The sequence below is a fragment of the Prionailurus bengalensis genome, chromosome B2 (assembly GCF_016509475.1).
Source record: "Prionailurus bengalensis isolate Pbe53 chromosome B2, Fcat_Pben_1.1_paternal_pri, whole genome shotgun sequence".
Taxonomy (NCBI): domain Eukaryota; kingdom Metazoa; phylum Chordata; class Mammalia; order Carnivora; family Felidae; genus Prionailurus; species Prionailurus bengalensis.
Genome location: NC_057349.1, coordinates 117,120,936 through 117,143,023, shown reverse-complemented (window position 1 = coordinate 117,143,023; position 22,088 = coordinate 117,120,936). Strand labels below are relative to the sequence as shown.

At 42.1% G+C, this 22,088-nt stretch overlaps 1 protein-coding gene across 1 annotated transcript in view; it reads left to right on the top strand.

Annotated features, from left to right (window-relative positions):
- Positions 1-572: 572 nt before the first annotated feature.
- The window catches only part of ARHGAP18 (Rho GTPase activating protein 18), a 123,786-nt gene continuing 102,270 nt past the window's right edge, over positions 573-22,088 (top strand). The window contains 1 exon segment of the mRNA XM_043592309.1: positions 573-788. Within this exon segment, the coding sequence (XP_043448244.1) occupies positions 676-788 (113 nt within the window). The 5' untranslated portion in view covers positions 573-675.

Here is a 22,088-nt window from a genome sequence, read left to right as displayed (position 1 = left end):
TAGTACCGAAGGGTGGTTTGACAAAATCAAGAGGTAAATTTGGCATTGGCTTTTACGTTGAAAGAAGATGGCATTCTGGGATACACATTTTATGAGGACTTTTTAAGCCAGACACATGAGATAGAGGTTTTCTTGTTACCGGTATTGCACACTTTTGCTCCAGGTGCATTGGGTTTTGCTATGGTTAATTTCAACGTTGAACGTTGAAGGGGTTAAGAAATGCCCTTACTCATGTTACATGAAGCAGCAGAAATTATCAGATGGAAACAGGAATTGGGAAGGAAAAAAAAAACAACTCTGTAGTAACACATTATTTTCTGACGGCTTGTACTTACATGGATGAGAAAAGTCCACAACCTGGTAGTTTAATCAGATCAGAATAATTCAGGGAAGGGAGCAGTAAAAGTTAAAGCGTAGCCCCTCTGCCCTTCCTTAACTAAAGCCACTCGAACTGGAATTGCCCGGGGTTGAAACAATACTCTGAGTCACGGCTCTTCTCATTGGAGAGCCAGTCAGCGCTTCACTGGCGAGGCCCCGCCCCTCCCGTGTGAATCACCAGCCCCGGCCGGGCCTCGAGAGGAGGAGCCGGCCAATGCTAATGAGCAGAGCTGCCCAGAGGAACTTCATTCCCCTTCTCTGTGTCAAGATCCGAGAAATTATGCCCCTTCTGTCACCATGAGCTGGCTGTCCAGTTCCCAGGGAGTTGTCCTAACTGCCTACCACCCCAGCGGCAAGGACCAGGCCGTGGGGGGGAACCATGGCAAGGTTGGTGAGGAAGCCACCCCAAGGTAAGCCCCTGGCATTTGAAAGCCCGAGAGCAAAACAAAAACCCCTTACCTGCTCCAGGAAAAAAGAAAAAAAAAAAGTGACAGGGAAGTTGGGGGGGGGGGGCGGGTAGGAACGGCGTCGCGCACACGTCGAACCTAACCTCCTGCACCCGCAAAAGTGTTTGGCAGGGGTTTTGTTACTTTGCGTTTATTTCACCTATTCCGCGTCTGAGATAGCCCCCACCATTACTGGTAAAGATGGATGGGAAGGAACATGGGGATATGGCTGTCAGGCTTGTTGCTTAGCAGGTGCATTTGCAAATGTGGAAAGATCAAATGACTATATTTGTAACACTTCCTATGAGATGAAATTCTTGAATGGGCGCAGGGCACAGCCGCTGGAACTGCTAGTTGGAAAGTGTGCCAAGAAGCAGGGAGGCTGTTCATTGTACAATCTGTTGTTGTTAGAGCTCCCCCCCTCCCCGCCCCTTCCCAGCTCCTCGCAGAAAGCAAACTTCTTAGGCAAAAAGCCCAAGACACTGGCCTGTGGCAGTATGTTTCCCATTCTTTTGTGTATGCGTGTGCATGGGGTAGAGCTTTCAAAAAGGAGTCCTTATCAGGAGGTTAGTACTCTGGGGCCAGAGTGAAATGTGGTTAATGTTAAATCACTTTATAGGCAGAAAGGGCAAATGTTCTATAGACCACTGAGGCACAGAGTACCTTTCTCTCTGTGTACTTTGTTCTGATTTTTCAAGGGCTTTTTTTTTTTTTTTAATCTTCTTTCCCTTAATGACCTTCTTACTAGCCAAACATTTTTACCTCTAGTCATAGATATAAATTGTAAATATTGGCTTAGAAGCTTGCAAAAAGCAAATGCTTAACCTAAATTAGTAGCATAATGTAAATTAGTTATCAGGAAGCATATTTCCTCCTTCATGTTTAATGTGACAATAAAACCTTCTTTGTTCTTATATGACTTATGCTTATGCCTTAAGCTGAAATAATGCCTTCTTTCATTTGTTTTAAAAATCCTCAAATGTGGAGGAGGGGAATAAAAATCAAAGGAATGGCTGTAGTACTCTATTCAATTCTGAAGCTGACCAGAACTTTTCCTCACATAGCAACCGCACTATGTAGTATTCTATTGAATAAATTCATTTCCAGAGATAAAAGGGAATTGCTACTTGTGTTTTAGATGTGTTATTATATTATTTTAAGCATATTCTGTGACCTATCATTAAACATTTTCGATTTGTCTGTAGTTCACTGATGTATTGGTAACCTTTTAGCAGTAAGCAGCCTGTAACACACTAGCCTCCTGTTGTCCTTAACTTGGGAGTACACATCAGGGTTGTGCAAACCTGGTAAGTTCTCCAGTGACTACTCTGGGGTGACCTGGAGATCTGAACTGAATCTTGGATCTTGATCGTGAGAGTGGAAAGAACCTTAGGGACATTGAGTCCAAACCTCTCATTTTCACGTTGAGGACTCAAACCCCAGGAATTATTAGGGTGTTGCAAGGCCTGTGGTTCCAGACCTTGGCCAGGGGGCGGCATATTCTGATTTGGAGACTTTATTCTATATTTGCAGTTTTGCAGCCTGTTGTTGGTGGCCTGTACTTGAGTGGGTTGAGAGAATAAAAGAGAGGACAGATCACTCCCAATCTATGCTAAAGCAGGATCAAAAGGTGCTAAGACAGTAGGTTGCCAGGGGACCAGGTCTTTCTCCCACGTGCTTCCCCTGCTGGCTGCCATATTGCCCATACTGGTTCCAAATTCTTTCTCACCACTAAATTAGAGTCCTAGAGACAGTTTTTTTTTCTTTTTTTAAGTAGGCTCCATGCCCAGTGTGGGGCTTGAACTCATGACCCTGACATCAAGAGTCTCATGCTTTACTGACTGTGCCGGGTGGTTCTTTATATTGATTGGGGAAGATGGGAGCCCTGATTTGAGGGCTGGGAAGAAAGGCAGGAAGGAGGGAGAAAGGACAGTCCTTAATGGATTTTATCATTAAGTATGGAATAATTTAACTTAGTGTTACTTTGGGAGCCACCCTCTTTAGCCTAGAAGGGTTGAGATACTACAGGTGGGGTGGCAGAGGGTTGGATGGAGGGAGGTGTGATGGGGTCAGGAGAGACCCCCTAAAGATGGTGGTGGGGGAGGAGGTACAAAGGGTGTTTGCTTTGGTTGGGTTGGTCACCTGGTGCTTTAAGCACTGGGAAGCTGCTCTCAGTGTAAGGCTGATGGTTGATGCTTATTTTAAAAAGCTGTTCAAGGGGCACCTGGGTGGCGCAGTCGGTTAAGCGTCCGACTTCAGCCAGGTCACGATCTCACGGTCCGTGAGTTCGAGCCCCGCGTCAGGCTCTGGGCTGATGGCTCAGAGCCTGGAGCCTGTTTCCGATTCTGTGTCTCCCTCTCTCTCTGCCCCTCCCCCGTTCATGCTCTGTCTCTCTCTGTCCCAAAAATAAATAAAACGTTGAAAAAAAAAAAGCTGTTCAAATGCAAACCAAACCAAAACAGAACTTAAAAAGGGGAAAAATTAGGCTCTGTTCTCTCCCACCCATTTAACAATTGGTGGCGGGAGCACTGAAGTCTAACTTGGCTTATTGCAAGGTTATGTCTTTTCCAAATAATACACACTTTCAACTGTTTAATCAAATGTCCAATAAGGTGAACTCCTATGTTGTTTGAAAAGTATAAAGGGCAACGTATATGATTTAGAATATTTACAGAACATGTTTGATTTTTAGTTTTGCTTAAGTCCTTTTTTTTACTTTTATTTTGGTCTTTGGAGAAGCTAGGGTAGTAGGGAATTAATATTTTTGTAAGTGATCTGTTAGTGTAAAATTCCTTCCATTCCATTCCATTATCCTTCTTTATCAGAACACATTCACTGGATGACTCATTAAGGAGTTCCTCCTCCTTCTGGTTAGAGTCTCTCAAATATTTACAGAATCCTGATTTCAATTTTTTGAACTATGTCTTCCTTAAAACATTGGGGTTTGAAGAGACATGCGAACGTTAGTTGTGCTGACTGACTTATACACAAATATTTCCAAAGGAAACCGCTTTTTAGGACTAGCTATATTTATGAGTATTTACTTGTTAATTTTCAAGCAGGTTTCATAATGTTTGCTTTAGCAAAGCAAATTTTTCAAAGAATACTGCATTTTGTCTATTTTTACTATTCTCCCTTGACTTTTTCTCTCTTTTTTTTTTTTAATGTTTATTTTTGAGACAGGACAAGTGGGGCAGGGGCGGGGGGTGCAGAGGATCTGAAGTGGGCCCTCTGCTGACAGTAGCAAGCCTGACGTGGGGCTCCAACTCGCCAGCTGGAATATCATGACCTGAGCCGAAGTCAGATGTTCAACCAACTGGGCCACCCAGGGAGTGGCTTTTTAAGAAAAGCTTCTGTTTGTTTTATATCAGTTTTTGTCAATATTAGGTAAATGTTAGTGTCAAATGGTATTTTCTTTATTGGAACTTTTAACTCCAGTTGACTTTTGAGATATGTTTATGTCTTCCTTGAGCAGATGTATGGCACTCATCATGGAAGGTCTTGTTTTGTTGACACCATTTGCAGGCCATTGGTGTTGGGCAAGTGGAACCAAGGGGCACTATGTCATGGTGACAGAGACTCTGAAACTCTGGGCTCTCGGAACAACTTGCCTGGGTTTGCATCTCGACTCTCCCACTCCTTAGCAGTGTGGCCCTGGGAGGGGTTGTTTAACTCTCTACTTGTAAATTAAATTTAATGGTACTCACTTCATTGGGAGGATTAAGTGGGCTGATGCCTGTAAAGCTCACATTTCGTCATGTGTTAAGAAACCTGGATGTGATTTATGTGATTAACTAAAATTGGCATAACTGAAAATGAACCATAATGTGAAAAGTTTAGGCCTTTGACGTCTGAAAGACCTTGGAAATGTCCTTTTGATCTGGAGCAACATTTACGATTTGAGCTAGTGACAGCTGCTTTTAGTGAACCTGCCTTGGGGCATTTATGGGCCACACTGAGGTCTGCAAACACGGACCTTTGTGGCAAGATGGAATGTGGGTGGGTCGTCTTTTGGCAGCTGGACTCCTTGCAGTCCTTAACATCCCCCCTCCTCCTTTAAGAACTGCCCAGTGTGCCAAATGGAAGGGGGTGGCCATCTTTATATGCTTTGTTTAATCCTAAACATTTTCAAATCCTACCCATCTCTTGGCTCTATAAAGTTATGTCAAAAGCATAACCATTTGGTCACTCAGTCATTCTGTGTGTAATTACTAAGCTCACTGTATGTCAGGCAGGTGTTCAGGAGCCGGGCTACAGTGGAGAGGAAGACAGATAAGCACCTGCCTGAGGGGATGGGGGGCAGGGAGGGTGCACAGGGTAGAAAGTGAAGGCCTGAGCAGGAGCCTTGCTGATATCTGGGGACAAGAATTAGAGGAAGAGCTTTCAAGGCAGAGCAGGGTGGGGAGTATGGGAGCCATAAACCTAGAGTAAGCCCTAGAGCAAGCACCAGAGGGGCAAAGAGTGAGCTCTGTGTGGCTGGAGTGCTTGGGAATGAGTAGAGATGAGGAGAAGAAAACAAGACAGGACTGGTAGATCGGATTGTTTTGTAGCCCACCTGAGGAACTTAACTTGAGGGAAGCCAGCGAGTAAGGAGGATTTTGTACGCTGGAGGAACAGAGCATATTTTGGTTTCAAAGAGCCTCTCTGGCTGTTGTATACATGTTGGACTATGGAAATAAGCACACTACGCAGGAGGGTAAGGTAATGGTGGCTTTGGCCGAGGTCTCAGTTGTTTGGGTAGTGGGGGTGGAGAGTGGTGAAATATTTTGAAGGTAGGAATTTTTGGATTTCCTGAGGGTTTGGGTGTATGAGCCAGTGGGAATAAAGATGGTTGCAAGATTTGGCCTATGCAACTCCATTTATTTAGTTGGGGAAGGCTTCCAGAGTGAAAGAAGGATCGGCCGGGCAAGATCCGATACCCAGTTTTGGACGTAGAACTTGGAAGTGTCTTTTTCAAAGAAGCATTAAGGGAAGGACATGGTGGCTTTCTCGATGAGTTCAGAATTTTTATGTAAGTCCATGACATTAAAAAAAAATTATGTACTATTATCATGAATAGAAATTTTTCCCTCTGAATTTGTGTATTAGCTGAGATTATGTGTATTTTTTGGTGAAGAAAAGGATAGTAAGGAGTTTTTAATAATGCAGTTATGTAATAAGTGAAGTAACATTTCTTCTTACTATTCCCAACCTTTGCTTTAAAGACATTCTAAATTTGCAGGATTTAGGGATAAATGAATGCATTCTTTTTAAATGTTTGTTTATTCTGAGAGAGAGAGAGAGGGAGAAAAGGAGAGAGGGAGATATGTGTGTGCTTGGGGGGTGGGGAGCAGAGAGAAGGAGAGAGAGAATCCCAGGCAGGCCCCACACTGTCAGCACAGAGCCTGATACAGGGCTCAGTCCCATGAGCCATGAGACCATGACCTGAGCCAAAGTCGAGTCTGATGCTTAACTAACTGAGCCACCCAGGTGCCCCTGGACCAAATGCATTTTTAACCTATCTAAATGGATAACTTCTTCTAGATCAATCTAGTCTTCCATTTCAGGACATGAGTCCTTTCTGAAAACTTCTTTACTGTGTAGTTTAGAAGCCTTATCCACAATTTTCTCTTGAGTCGTTAAAAGACACACCCAGTACTCCAACTGGGCAAGTCTCGCCTTTATTTAGAGTTGTGTGATACTTGCCTTTTAACTGCCCTCAGCTGAGAAGTCGGTGATTTCTGTGGGCCTGTTTCGAGTTATCTTCATGGAACTAATATTAGGTTTATGCTTTTCAAATATGGGAATTTAAAAATCTCAGGAACTGCTCCCTCCACCACTTGCAAAACACAAAACAAAACAAACAAACCTCTGAAGCCTGCTATAAAAAACCTTTTGTTTTCGATGATACTATCCACCTGTGCCTGCTGACTTTTGTCTCTTTTCTAAGTGGGGCGTATGCTTGTTTAAAGGTTTATGTTCTTTTTATGTTTTAAGTTCTTGCTTTTTGTTGCAAATTTAAGACCATTGCTCCGAAATGAACTCACAAAATTTATGCATTTGAGGATACACTTGATTGCTACCAGATTGCATGCCAATTAGGCACTAGTAGTTTTTGATAACTGGATCTCCAAATTGAATTATTTTTTTCTCTTATTTTTAAATTCTTTGTTAGTTGCACGCCTAATATCATTGACAAATTAGAGAAAACACCCACGTCCTAGAGGCTGAGCCTGCATTTGTCCGGAATGGACAATTTGTCCAGAATGGTCCTGGAATTATGAGGTCTCACTTCCTTTGTCTGCCTTCTCTCTCTTCTCTCCCCTGCCTCTTCATTCAGGTCTGTCCAAGGGTCCTGAAAAGACTTTCTACTTGTCTACTTGTCAGTCGCTTGAGGCTTCAGACTGTTGCTTGGTGGTGTTGGCGGTGGGGAGGGGGGAGGGAAGCAGCTTGATCTCCATGCTTGGTTTGGGGAAGAAGGTGTGTAGGGTTAGTGTGATGCCATTCCTCTCCTGTACTCTCTCCTCTGGATGATTTCTGTCCTGACCTAAATCTTTCATTTCAAATACCCTGAGATGAAATTGCTGTGAAGTTTTAGTTGCTGTTGGTATTTAATGACTTCTTTGCTCTTGATAAGAGAGAAAGAATGAGACTCTTCACCTGAGGGGAGCAGGAATGGATAAAAAAGTGTTGGGAGTGGATTAGGGTAGATGGGGCACAAGGGATCCTGTCTGGATAATCTGGAAGACACATTCTTTTGACTTCTGTGTTTGTCGTGTGAGCAGGCCGAGTTTATCCCTTTTTTTGCAAGAAGTAAACAGAAACCATGGAGACTGGTGTGGCCAATTACCACATCTGGAGTCTCTTCCAAACTCATGTGCACTAAGTGTCTGAATTTCTCTGCTGAAAGTGTGTGAAAAGCCGTCTCCTTTACTCATGCTGTTTGGGGGTGGTTTTGGCAGAGAAGGCTTCAGTGTCCTTAGGGAAAATGAGGTTTATTGCAGGCAGCTGGGTCCTGGGGAGAGGAGGCATTGCTGGTCTTTTTCCCCTCAGTGATGGGTCATACAGCAATCTACTCTCCCTCTACTGACACTCTTTATTCTTTTCTGTTGGCTGGCCTTATAATCTTATCATTTTAAGCTGGAGCTTGGCTCTCAGGGAACCTGGGTGGCTCAGTCAGTTGAGTATCTGACTTTGACTTTGGCTCAGGTCATGATCTCACAGTTGGTGGGTTCAAGTCCCATATGGGGCTCTGTGCTGTCAGGGTGGAGCCTGCTTCGGATCCTCTGCCCCTCCCTGGCTCGTGCGTGAGCGCCTGTGTTTGTGCACTCTCTCTCTCTCTCAGAAATAAATAAGAGACATTAAAAAAAACTCCACAATAAAAAGTAAGCTCAAGCTTGGCTCTTAATGGATGCCCCAGCCTTGTTGCCCTCTATCCCCTTGTATCTTGTAGGAAACTGACCCATCTCTCTGTTTCCTAATTTCAAAGTTTTGAAAGGGGATCTGATTTACCCAGTTAATCTTGAGCTGCCCCAGGAAGCCTATGATTTGACCTCTTGGGGTATTTTTAGTGAGGCAGATTCTGTGGGTAGGGCAGACCCCTCAAAGGGATGTGGCATCTTTTTAAGCTGTTGAGTACATCCCACCTTTATCTGTTTCATCATCTATGAAATGGGTGTAATCATGCTCTGTGTGCTTCACAAGGTTAATTGTAAAGACGAAATATATGGCTTTTGAGAGTTTAAAAAAATATACAGATGAGTATTATTATAAAGCCTTTTCAGTACAGTATCTTAAACTTTCCTCAGACATTTCACTTAGGTAGAATTGTCAGCTTGAGCTTTTGGTTGAATTTGCATTTTCCTTTTTTTGCTGTGTACTAAAATGTAAGTTTTTTGAACTTTGAGACCTTGCCTTTTTTTTTTTTTTTTTTTTTTTTTGGTTTCTTACACCTAGGCCTTAAAGTACCTCAGGCAGGTAATGAAAGTTTTAATGAATGAATGAGTGTGAGAGGGAATAGGGTGTAGTGATTACACACACAGACTTTGGAGCTACACTATCCGGGTCAGAATCCTGGCTCTGTCATTTAATAGCTCTGTGACCTTGAGCAAGGGCCAAGGTCAAAGGGCCTCAGTTTTTTTCTTTTCCTTCTGCAAACAGGGAAAAAATACCTAACTCAAGGGTTGTTAGGAGGATTGACTCAGTTAATATATGTGACATATTTAGAAGAGTGTTTGACTAAAAACACAAGTTTTCTGTGATGATGTAGGCAGTCGAAGTTTCACCTGTTGGTGAATTAATTTGGAAGTACTTTTTAAAAAAATTTTTGTTTTTTATTTATTTTAAGAGAGAACGTGAGCAGGAGAGGGTCAGAGAGAGAGAGAGAGAGAGAGAGAGAGAGAGAGAGAAAATTCCAAGCACTGCCAATGCAGAGCCTGATGCATGGCTCCAACCCATGAACCCTGAGATCATGACCTCAGCCGAAACCAAGAGTCAGATGCTTAACTGACTGAGCCACCCAGGCGCTCTGAAAGCATTTTTGAGATTGATTTGTAAGTGGCTTGGCAAAAAGGAATATTTGCTTTAATACACAGGCAGTATAACTTCTTGATTTTAAAAATAGTTGTGGAATAAATTATAAAAATATCTCCAATTATATTAATTTTATTATATTATATTAATTTTAATAACTACTAAGAATACCAAAAAAATAAAATAAAAAAGCTTAAAAAGGATTTAAAGGTAATGAACCCTTATTAGGCTCTGGTAACTGTTTTGAGTAGGTTTTTTTTTTTCTTTTTTTTTTTTTAGTGTTTCCTCATTTTTGAGAGAGAGAGAGAGAGAGAGAGTGAGTGAGTGAGTAGGGGATGGCAGAGAGACAGAGGAAGACACAGAATCAGAAGCAGGCTTCAGGCTCTGAGCTTTCAGCACAGAGCCCGCCATGGGGCTTGAACTCACAGACCATAAGATCATGACATTAGCTGAAGTCAGAAGCTTAACTGACTGAACCACCCAGGCGCCCCTGTTTTGAGTAGTTTTTTATAGTTTGGGGAGATGGAAATTTCTAAATCATTTGTTACTCTTAATATGTGAAACCATTTCATGTAGGGCAAGGAAGTCTTGCTCATGTTGCTTGAAGAGCGGCTTGATTGCTATATGACTATTAACTAACGTATTTGAGGAAAGGATACTTTTTCCTTTTCTTTCCCCTTAAAATATACGTATGTACTTTATGAACAACTTTTGATTTCATAACCAAGAAGTGATGTTTCATGGAGCAGAGCTCTCTCGAGGTTAGGATATCCAGGGACAGATCTGGGGGGCTGTGTTCCCTCACCCAATTCCCCCTGAGCTCTGTGCCCTGTCTCGTTTAGTGCACACATTTGAAAACCGTACTGCTGATTTTTCTCTAAATCTGTATCCTATAAATGCCTCCTGGGTCCTGGGCCCCAGGCTAGAGAGTCTGTCCTCTTAGGCAGTTCTCAAACCCCTCTCTGCACCTGCCTTTCAATTTGCCAAAGACTCTGCAGCTCCTGTTTGCAAAAAGCTCACAAGAGCAGGCTGTTTTACTTCCACCTCTAAGGACTTTTTGGTGGAAGAAGTCCTAGAGGAAGAGATGAGGTGGTGAACTGGCGTGGGTGGGGGTGGTGCGGGGGACGAACGGATGCCATATAGAAAGGCAGAAGCTGTTTTCCATTGGGAAAACTATAGCATAAATGGTGTTTACATTCCATACAGCTACAGATTTTCCAGTTGTGCCGTTTTATGGTTTAATAGGCGTCTTTTCACTAGCCACACAACTCAAAGCACTGTTTATTTGCAGTACTGTTGCTATGGGTAAACGTGTTCTGCACTCCCAACAACAGGTTCCCAAATACGTTTTTCAAGCTCAAAATCTTCAAGTAACTTGGAGGTTATTGTTCAGTGTTTCTTTGTTGCCTCTCAGGACCCTCGTGCATTGATAAGCAGAGGTGCTAGGGTTTTTTTGTTTGTTTCCTGCCTGTAGTTTTACCCTGCTGTACATTGTGCCTCCCAAAGCACACAGGATCTGTGCACATCCCGGCAACCGTGCCCTTTCCACATCCCCTAGTCATGTGCCTGCCTTCCATTACGGATTATGCGCTTGTTTAGATTTGTCATTTCTTTTGGAAGAGTTGGGAAGATGGAAATTGATACATGTTCTTGTGATCCTCGTTGAGTCAGATGAGAAGAAAATGTCATGAATTAAGTGGGAAATGGTTTCACGTCACGCTGCGGAGCAACTGGAACTTCGTGGAAGGTTATTGAACTCTCATTAGCAAGTGGTTTTGGTTTGGGTGGTTTGGCTGTAGACATCTGGTTTATCTCTGAATGCTAGTATCTGTCAGTTACCATCCATATTTTGAGGAAAATAATAGGAATTATAGGTTACTGATGAGCAGCATAAAATTGAAAGTTTACATAGGAAGAATTCGGTGACTTATAAAGGCATTAGGATATGTTAATGTGGAATATGTATCTTAAATTTTAAATTATTTAAAAAATCTTAATAGGTATTTTAACTAAAACTGTGAAGGTCTTTTTTTTTGGTGGGGAGGGGATGTAAATGATAAGCCTAGAATAAGTATAAGAATTCCTGCTTTGAAAGAGCTTGCAGTATTCTTCAAATGGGTTCTAAAACGATTTTCTTTCAGTATCATGTTTAGGAGGAAGTCATGGCCTGAGGCATAAAACTTAAAATAATTTATCGTTGAATAATTGAGATTTGGTTTGAGTAAGAAAAGGTAAGTTGGCAACTGAAAGTCGTAAGGAACTTTGGCTATTTATAGGTGGTCTAGAAACATGTAACTCGATCGACTTATTCTATAATTAATGTTTTTACTAGAGTTACGTACGAAGCGTGTGTCTGTTATTTCTCTCTGATCCAAATAATACACTAAAAGTTGCAGCTCATCAGCTGATAGAAGTTATTGAGGTCGAGGTAGAAGTAAATTTATATAGTGTTTTATTTTTTTGAAGCAAATTCCTGTTAATTTTTTAAATTTCTTATTGAAAATGAGTATATGTATGTTTTAGTATTTGCTAAAATTATTTTGAATTATAGCACTTTTGAGTCATTCTCTATTATAGTAATCATACGATATTATCACACTGGATGTATTTAGGTAATTATATAAGTGTTAATCCTTTGCTCCCCAGTTTTTAGATAAAGGTTTGTCTACTTAATAGAGAGATGGCAGGTTATATAATAAATGAAGGGAATGACTGGAAAGTGCAGGTCTCAGAAAAATGTGGGTTTCTGTAGAGAATTTAAAAAATACTGAGTGAGTCCCCCTAAAATCCTGCCTGTAGGTTGGATCTGACTCAGGCACCACTGGTTTGTGACCTCAATCCTGAAGGTCAAGGTGGTCGTTTCAATGATCGCTTGCTCTGTAATGTACCACTCCAAATTGTAGTGGCTTAAAATGATACTTTTCTTTCATGATCCTGGATCATCATAATCAAGTTCTTTCTTGGGGTCCATCCAGTGAGATGGGCCGAGGGTGGGGGTCACCAGAGGCTTCTCCAACAGGTTTGGCACCTGGCCTGGTGGGTCATCTCTTTTCATGCAGCTTCCCTACATGACTAGCGTGGGCTTCCTCCTGGCGTGGCGGTAGCAAGATAGACTTCTTATGCTCTTGCTGGTTTACCTGGAGTGAGCCTTCCAGGAAGTCAAGTGGAACCTGCCAGCTTCTTAGGACCTAACCTCAGAAATTACTTAGTGCCACATGACCATATACTGACCAGCTAATCCTAGGCCAGCTCAGATTTATTCCCCCCATTCTCAGTGGAGGGAATGGCTTGCACACAGTGAGGCCATCTTTGGCACTAAACTACTGTTATCATTCCAGTCTCTATCTGGCCCTACCTGCCTTTCTGGTCTTCTTGCCTGCTGCTCTTCTACAGAAATCTCTGTTCCCTGGAACTTGACTTTAACATTCTACACTAGCATATACACATTCTCTGTGCACTTATCCCTGTGCCTTGCTCTGTTAGGTAAGTTTATTTTAGAGAATATTTTCTATTCGTACAGATTGCGACGGCCTTTAAGCGGGGCCTTAATTTTCCACTCTACCAAACACTAGATGGATGCGGCAGCATATATGTAGGAATTCAGCTATATTTGTGAACTGATTGATTTTTGGTACTTGGGAAGGGTCAGATTTTATTGTGTGCAGGACAGTTGATTATAGGGCCTTTTCTTCTTTCCACCAAAAGAAAATTCTTGATTCTCAAAAATGATTTTCAAAAAAGGATCTAAATTCGAGCTGGATTTTAGGCACAAGCGGATTTGAACTTGAGAAGAACACAGTGCTGAGAAAAGGGCAGCCCCTTGTAAAGAACATGTTCTCCCTTTCATAGCACCCAAGTTGCCAGTTTGGTTACATCCTGTGGTATGTTCTCTGAGGGACTGTTGGGCACAGGTGTAGTATCTTGGAGTACATGATATTTTTGAGACCACAGAGTACATATGGAAAGCATCCCAGAGGCTATATAGAAATTAATTGCTAGTGTTCGAGACACTTGTTTTTTTCTCCTCTCAGTATGTTACATTTAGCCATCCAATAACTCCTATCATTGAGCCTTAACATACCAAAGCAGCATCACTGTCGGATTCCCTTTCCTGTTGAGAAACTTTGGCTTTATTCTGTGTATTACTAAACAGTCTTTGCTCTTGCCGTACTTTCTTCAAAGCAAGGAGGAAGATAAAGTGGCTAGGGCACCCTCTTAGCTCTGGAGGGTGCGGGAGTGTTTTTTCTCTAACAGAAGGAATTTTTTTTTAAACATACTTTAAGACTAGACTATGTTACATACATATATGTTCATTAATTTATTTAAGTAATCTCTACACCCAACATGGGGCTCGAACTTATGAACCTGAAATCAAGAGTCACATGCTCTTGAGCCAGCCAGACGTTCCTTGTGAAATACTTTGTATTTTTACAACTCAGGGCTGCTATTGTTTTTGTGAGAACTTATTGCATAAATTTAAATGATTTGTCTATAGAAATGATGGTAATGTTTTATTTTTCAGATCACCGAATTCCTAAGATTTTAGGATCCTTTGGAGAAATACATTTTCACCAATTTTTCTGTCCCTATAGTGTAGATCGAAGTTATATCATCTCCATTTTTCAGGCAAAAGAAAGAGACTAATCCCTTTTCAGCTTATTTTGCAGCTTGGAACTTGCAAACAGAATCCATGTTAGGTGTCTTTAAAACGAAAAGCCTGTTCTAATAGTTTTTTTTTTTTTTTTACACATTTCAGTAGAGACTAATAATACTTTGTTAATCTTCTTAAAGCAAAATTTCTTCAATAAAAAAAGCCAAAGTGTTAGCTCTCTCTCTGCTTCCCAAATTGTGTGTGGAATACTGACATTAGGTGTTCCATTTTTTTCTTCTTTTTCTTCCTTCCCTTCCTTCCCTTTCTTTCGAGCACCAGCATACGAGTGAGGGGCACGGAATCAAGAGTAGAGCGCCCAACTGACTGAGCCACACAGGCACCTTTAGATGTTCCAATTAAAAAGGGTTTGTGGTAATAATATTTGGTGTAAGCAAAGTTTACCATAGGATATCCTATAGTATATAATGTCCTAGCATGTAGTATGATTTCCTAAAAAACTTTTAGCAAGAAGTATATTCCAAATTTATTTGACCTAGGAGCTCCCTTTTGCACAACACTTAATGCCAGTGATCCAGGGAACACAGTTTGTGAAATTTCAAAATATTGCTAACTCATTATATATGGAAAATGTTAAAAATTGTCTACTTTGGAATTAGTGACATATTTTGGGCTTTTCTGTAGTAGTAGGAGGAGAGGTTTTTTTGTTTTGTTTTGTTTTTTTGTTTTTTTTTTTAAATCACCCTTCTTCTGCTGGCCACAGTTTATTTTATTACCACAGTCCTGTCCTGGAGAATCTGCCCTTGGTGAACATGTTTCCACAGTAAAAATGTTTCTCGTTTTTTAATACCTGAGCTTCACAGAATACAAGTCTTTCAATATCACATTTTTATTTTTTATTTTTTATTTTTTTAATTTATTTTGAGAGAGAGAGAGGGAGAGAGAGTGTGAGCCAGGGGCAGGGCAGAGAGACAGAGAATCCCAAACAGGCTCAGCACTGTCAGCACAGAGCCTGATTCGAGGCTTGAACCCAAGAAAGATTGAAATCATGACCTGAGCCAAAGTCAAGAGTCAGACACTCAACCAGCTGAGCCACCCAAGCACCCCTAGTTTATATTTTTATAGGGACAATTTGTATGTATGCCTCCAAACTCATTATGACATTTTAAACACAAATGTCAGGCAAATATTTCGAGTTACATTAAAAAATATTTTTTAAGAGTATTAAAAACAGTTTTTTTTAAACGTTTATTCATCTTTGAGAGACAGAGAGAGACAGAGCATGAGCGGGGAAGGGTCAGAGAGAGGGAGACACAGAATCTGAAGCAGGTTCCAGGCTCTGAGTTGTCAGCACAGAGCCCGACGCGGGGCTTGAACTCATGAACCTTTAGATCATGATCTGAGCTGCAGTCAGATGCTTAACCTACTGAGCCACCCAGGCTTCCCTCTAGTTACAATTTTAGTATGATGTGGATATCTTGAAACACACCCAGTGTCAGCTAAGAGGATATGTGCGACGTCACTGCCTGGGAACAACACTTCATCTTACTGGTCATTTGATCTTTGTTGAACAGCGTTTTGCATTTAACATGATAGTTTGTTAATTACGTATTAGAGTTTTGCTGTGTGTTACGTTTTAGAAAACCCATTGAGGGTCCTGGATAGACCCTCATATGTTGCTTTCCATTCAAAATATGAGGACAATCTCAGTGTTTTCTTGCAGAATGTTGGCTTTTGGGTAAGGGTTCCTACCATTGAGTTAGAGAAGCTGTCTTAATTCATTTAATCCTCATGACAACCAAGCAGTCCATGGTATCAGCCCCACTTCACACGTGAGGAGATCAAGGCACGGAGTAATGAAGTCATGTAGTTGAGGTCCAATAGCTTGTAAGTGGTGGTGCTGGGATTTGGACCTGGGCAGTCTGCTGTCCAGGTCTTCACCACAAGTCCATCCATAGAAATGATTTGTTTCCAACTTTTGCAAACTGAATGTGGTTTCTAGAAGTATATACATTCCAACAGAATACTAGATTAGAAGTTTTGTGCATGTTTAGAATAAAAACTCTTCTCTTGTTGGTATCGAGATGAGGTTATACCAACCTGGATTCTAAGCAATTCGCTGGTAATAAAATAGGCACTTTGGGAGATCATTTGAAATACTTTCTGGCCCTAAGATAGCCTTTACCGCAATGAAGAAGTAAATAGTTTCACTAAATTCTTCCATTTAGTAAATAATTTTGTGTGGCCTTGAGGTGTCTCCTGGCATTTTGTGGTCGGCTATTCATGTAACTGGGGCAAATTAAATCACAGAGGAAAAGAAAAACAAATATTTATTGAGTACTCTCTACGTGCAAAGCCCTTTAAAACGGAATTGGCTTAATCCTCATAAGGTGAGAATTATTATCCTTGCCTTAAAAAAGAAAAAGCTCATGTATGTGGAATAACTAGTCTCAGATCACACAGCTTATAATATAGACCAATTCTGATGTGAAGCTTTGTCATTGTCTTTCTACTGAAAGGCATAGAGTAAGTGCAGTTATCATTTTTCTTCCTTTAAGGCATGTGTGTCTGAATGGCAGTGAGACCTCCATTCACAGGAAGGATGTGTTCTGAGATAGACCTTGATCTGGATCTTTCAAAGCAGCAGTCTGGGCATGCCGGAGACGCGGTGGGGGGCATAGGAGCCGATGGGGAAGGGAAGGTTCCTGTAGATAGAGTAGAGGAGAAAGTCCCGACGTAGGGCTTCTTTTCTCTCTCCGTCAGTAGGCATTTATAAACTTCAAACTGTCTTCAAATGCATTGAAAATCTCCCGGAAGCAGCAGGACACGGTAACAAGATAGGCCTTTAAAACACCACCACCACCACGACCATCGCCACTGTCATTGCCATTAGGTGGTTGAATTTTTCTACAGAAGCTGAATAATCAGTTTTCCTTAGCCCTGCAGATAGGACAGTAAGACAGCTGTGAGTCTGTAGGCCTTCCCCAACCATCTAGATCGTCTTAGTACCCTTTCTGTTGCATGAGAACTTTCCACTGAAATCCAAATGAGCATTCTCTTTAGCTGTGAAAATGTGGAATTTGCACAGTTGCTAAGAAACGACTCATTTTCACTTACCCAAATCACTCAAATACTTCAAGGGGCTGCAAGGACATTAAAGCCTGGACCTACCACAGACTGAAAAGTCTCAAAATAAAATGTCCTATTTGGTGTTTCAAGAGCACTTTTGATTCAATTACTGAAGATATTTAAGAAGGTGGTGAGTGAGGGTTGGTTGTCTGGGGAGTATATGCTTGTAAGTCTCTTTTAACCGTGGACATTTTTCATAGCAAATAGATTTTCTTAGTTTATAACTAGTAATCAAACAATCACCTCACCGCAGCTCTTTCTGGAGCTTCTCACTTGTAGGCTGAGTAATTTGAAACTTGTCAGAAAGCTGAAGGTTGGGGACTGCCTTATTCTTGGTCCTAAACCTAGACCTGTTTTATAAATAGCTGATTTCCAGGCCAAGGTGTCCCTGCATGACAGGTTCCCATAAATGTCCCGCTGCCACAAATTGCTAATCTTCACAAAAACAGAATTCTGTGTTCACTCGGAATGCTCCTGCTGTCCTAGGATGCCGTCCCTGTGTCACTTTACCACGGAGAGTTCTTTGGGGGATGTCTGCGTGCTTTCCTATTTGTCTCCTAATGCTCTGTGCCTTTTTAAGCTCCTTGGCATCATATCCTTTCTCTGTACCCAGCCGAATGGGTTGCATGAAATGGTCTTCCATAACTGCCAGTGTGCAGACCCAGTGCAGGAAGGACAGGGTGGGGTGAGAAAGATGTCAGTTGTGTCTGCACGGTGGAGCAGCCTTGAGAAGGAGGCCTGCTGGGGCAAGCTTAGCTCCCTGGATTAACTTGCCTCCCTGGGGATGAGGAAGGAAGAAGCAAGCATGCGTTTTGTAAAGAATAAAACATTTCATGATGTACAGAATTAACAACAAAAAAAGTCTTGGCGGCCCAGCCCCCCTGTGTGGCCAGTGGGTCCAGTGGTCTCAGTCTAGGGAAGAGGGGTGGGCCCTGGGCTTTAGGGCCGAAAACAAAAAACTAGGCAGAGGCCTGGAAGAGGAGAGCAGTTGTGCAAGTGAGGGACAGTGGCTGCTGTCAGCACAGAGTGTCAGGTAGTGTCTGCACTGAGACGGCCTGTGGCCAAGTCCAGGTGGCTGTGAGAGGAGGCTGTGCCTGGGGCCCCTCTGGCAGTGGAGGTGGCCTGTAGGAGCGTCCAAGGACCCAGAACCCAGGAAGGCCACTGTGGGCTGCCCAGCAGTGGAAGCATCAGGCTGGGGGGCATAGTAGTTACTGGAGCTCTTGGCTACAGGGAGGCAGCCCTTTGGGGTCCTGAAAACAGAGTGTGGGCGGGACATGATGTGGATGAGCTATTTGCCAGAGACCATTTGCTTGCTGCCATTGTGGGGTAGTTCACATCCCCTCAATTAGGCTTCCGGGATATGTGGCCAGGGAAACACCTGTTGGGGAATATACATTCTTTTACTTTTTAATTAATAGCACTAAAACGAAAAATGGCTCTTATAAGATTTTGTTCTGTGAGACCTTGGCCAGTGAGTTTTAAAGCTTGGAGAAAGCCAGTCTTCAGATTTCCACCTGAAATCCCAATAATCTAAGCACCTTGAAGGAATTATTGAAAGAGTGAATTTCATTAGGAGCAACTAGCTTACTGAGTAAAATGTTAAAGTTCATAGAATTCATTGTAGATCTGAGAGAGGTGGTCTCATGGAGGTAGCTAAAGCAAAGGGGCTGCCTGATTCAACGTCTCCCTGTCCCCCATCCCTATCGCCTGGCTCTTTAAGTGAAGTCCTCAGGCTTCTGAGGGCCTCGAGCTGATAAGAGCTGGGGCCAAAGTCTGTGTAGCCCTTTATCAACTGGGGTAGGGAAAGTGTTAGCGTATTTGTGCTGCAGGTGACTGTTTCTGGGTCATTCGCTGCCTTCCCTCCCTCTCACTGCTTCTCCCCCCATCCCACTTTTCATTACTGGACTAATGTAATGATTGAATAGCCTTTAGATTGGGAAGATTTTGTGCAGTCCTATAACATGCCTTACATTATTTGTCCAAGAATAGCTTAAACGGAGCCCAACACACAGAGGATAAAAATGCAGTAACGATTGTTACACTGTGTTTTGCATACCACTGGCCTCTTTCTTCAATAGCTCAAAAGTAGTTTATATTGAACAAATGTAATTCACTGAAGTGAATTACAGTTTCAGAGATTTTAAGGAAACTTCCAAATGTTGTGAAAGCATAGAAGATTGATTCGATCCCTAATGAATCTTCTAAACTGTGACATGTGTGAAGTCCATGAAATCATAGTAGGAAATGTCTTCCTCCTTTTTGAGAGGAATAGTAAATGCTACAAACCTACGGTAATGCTGAGCTATAGATATGTATCCTTTTTTTTCCGTGAATCAATATTTTCAAAGTGAATTTACACTATTTCATGTTTTATTTGCATTATATCTCAGATAAAAAGTAACCAAGGACAGTAATATTATTTGTTTGACAATGAACCTTAACTACAGATTCTAAAATTGTACTTGTAATGTAAATAACCAAGTGTTTTTTCACTACCTGAAATGTCATGATGTTTTATTATATTTGGAACATGAATCATTACATATTTAGGGAATTTTTATGATGTATATAGGGATAGAGGACTTGAGACTCGGATAAAAATTTACCATTTTGGCTTAAGCCATATCAGATTTTTAAGACTTTTCTATTTTAAGTATGTACAGCCTTTGTAGGAATATGTGTGATAAGCCTGAATTGAGATGAGGAGTGTTTTATTCATTTCAATGGCATGTACCACTTTAGACGTTGCACATATGTGATGATAATATTCGCACTCTATGAATAAGTCATAGGGCTTATTTTCACTTATAATTTCCAGGCAGATCATTTCATATATACACATACATATGGATTTACATGGACAGGAGATTTGTATTGATATCTTGATGAATAAAATGTTACAAGTGAACTGTTGAGCCAGAGCAATCATGTTTTCTGGTTATGAGCATTAGTTTCATAATTTAAATTTTTGTATGGATTGACTGGTTGTAAGCTCTAGACCCAATGTGGGGCTTGAACTCATGACCCTGAGATCAAGAGTCACGTGCTTTACCAGACTAAGCCAATCAGTTTCTGTAATTATTTAAAAAACAGAAATTAACTAGTTGTCTTTTATTTAATGTTTATTTTTGAGAGAGAGCACGTGCACGAGTGGGGGAGGGGCAAAGTGAGAGAGGGAGACACAGAACCCAAAGCAGGCTCCAGGCTCCAGGCTCCGAGCTGTTAGCACAGAGCCTGATGCGGGGCTCGAGCCCACGAATTGTGAGATCATGACCTGAGCCAACGTCGGACACTCAACTGACTGAGCCACCCAGGCGCCCCAACTAAACTTCTTTGAAAATTAAATGACAAGTTGACTTAAATGGCCAAACCTCTTTGTAGTTTCAGAATTCAAAGTGGAAATTTGAAGGCTTGGATGCGGGGGGTGAGGGATGTATAGAAAGAATTGGTTTTCCAGTGATTCTGTTTTCACAAGTCCCCATGAGAAGCCAAAGGAAAGATGTGTGATTTTTCCAAGTGTTGTGCGAGAGGACTAGGAAGATATCTATACGTTTGTGTTTTGCCTTCACCCTTGCAGTGATTTCTGAAACTATCCCAAAAGGATATCTACCACAAAATAATGTGCACGTGGAGTATCCTTCCTGCTCATCTTTCCCGGAAGTCCTCTGGTGAAGTTTTCAAATGCACAAACATCATCTGCCCATTTCTCCTTCCTTGGGGAGGGTGGCGGGGGGTGTCTCCCATCCTCATCTGAGAGGAGACTCCTTCCCTGGCCCCTGTCAGGTTTCTCCTTCTTGTCTTTCAGGCCAGAGATGGAGAAGTTTTGTTCCCATGCTGCTAAGGAGGCCTCAGAGGCCTGGCAGTGAGAGAGAATCCCAAGCAGGTTCCACACTATCACCACAGAGCTCAATGTGGAGCTTGAACTCATGACCCGTGAGGTCATGACCTGAGCTAAAACCAAGAGTTGGACACTTAACTGACTGAGCCACCCAGGCACCCCTAGACAATATTTAGAAGCAATGCACTTAGAATCTATCTACTGAAACCCCAAAAGATGGAATCATCATCACTGGCAGTGGCTACATTTGTTTTCATTACCCAGTGTAGCAGTTGTTAATGATGGGCATCTTTAAAAAGCAAACACAGGGGCGCCTGGGTGGCGCAGTTGGTTAAGCGTCCGACTTCAGCCAGGTCACGATCTCGTGGTCCGTGAGTTCGAGCCCCGCGTCAGGCTCTGGGCTGATGGCTCAGAGCCTGGAGCCTGTTTCCGATTCTGTGTCTCCCTCTCTCTCTGCCCCTCCCCCGTTCGTGCTCTGTCTCTCTCTGTCCCAAAAATAAATAAACGTTGAAAAAAAATTAAAAAAAAAAAAAAAAAAAAGCAAACACAAAAATGGTGGTATCGTAACGCCTTGGTTTGTTGAACAGGTGCTTTGTGTTCTGTCTTAGGCTACATACATGCTGTGATATTTAGAGGCAAACCCCTGTTTCTACTAAGGATGATCGAGCTGTATCACATATCTGTGACAGGACAAGTTACGATCGCTATTATAGAGGTTAAAAAACAAACAAACAAACAAACAAAAAAACAACCCAACCCTGTTAGGGGTATTTTCAGAGGAAGGACATCTTACATTCATCTAAGAGGATCAGAGCAAGTTTCAAGTTTCATCTTGTTAGAGTGGTTTAGGTTGGATTTGGTTTCGGGGGGTGGCCGGGGAGAGAAGGTAAATGCATTCTGAGGAGAGGGAGGTTCATGTAGGCCAAGGGCAGACTGCCCCAAGATGGGCCACTTTGGCATAATCCAAACCTGGCAGATGCCAGAACAGCTCTCTGGCCTTCCCCTTCAACAGCCTAAACTTACATAGGAAAGGAGAGTCTGTACCTGGAAGAGAGCTATTAACAGAGGCTCCCCCTTACCTCAGGAACCATCTGCATAATAGGACTACCTTGTTTTTCCAAACATCTCCTTTTACCTTCCTGCTAATGAGCTTTCTCCCTTTGTAGCCTCAGCCTCC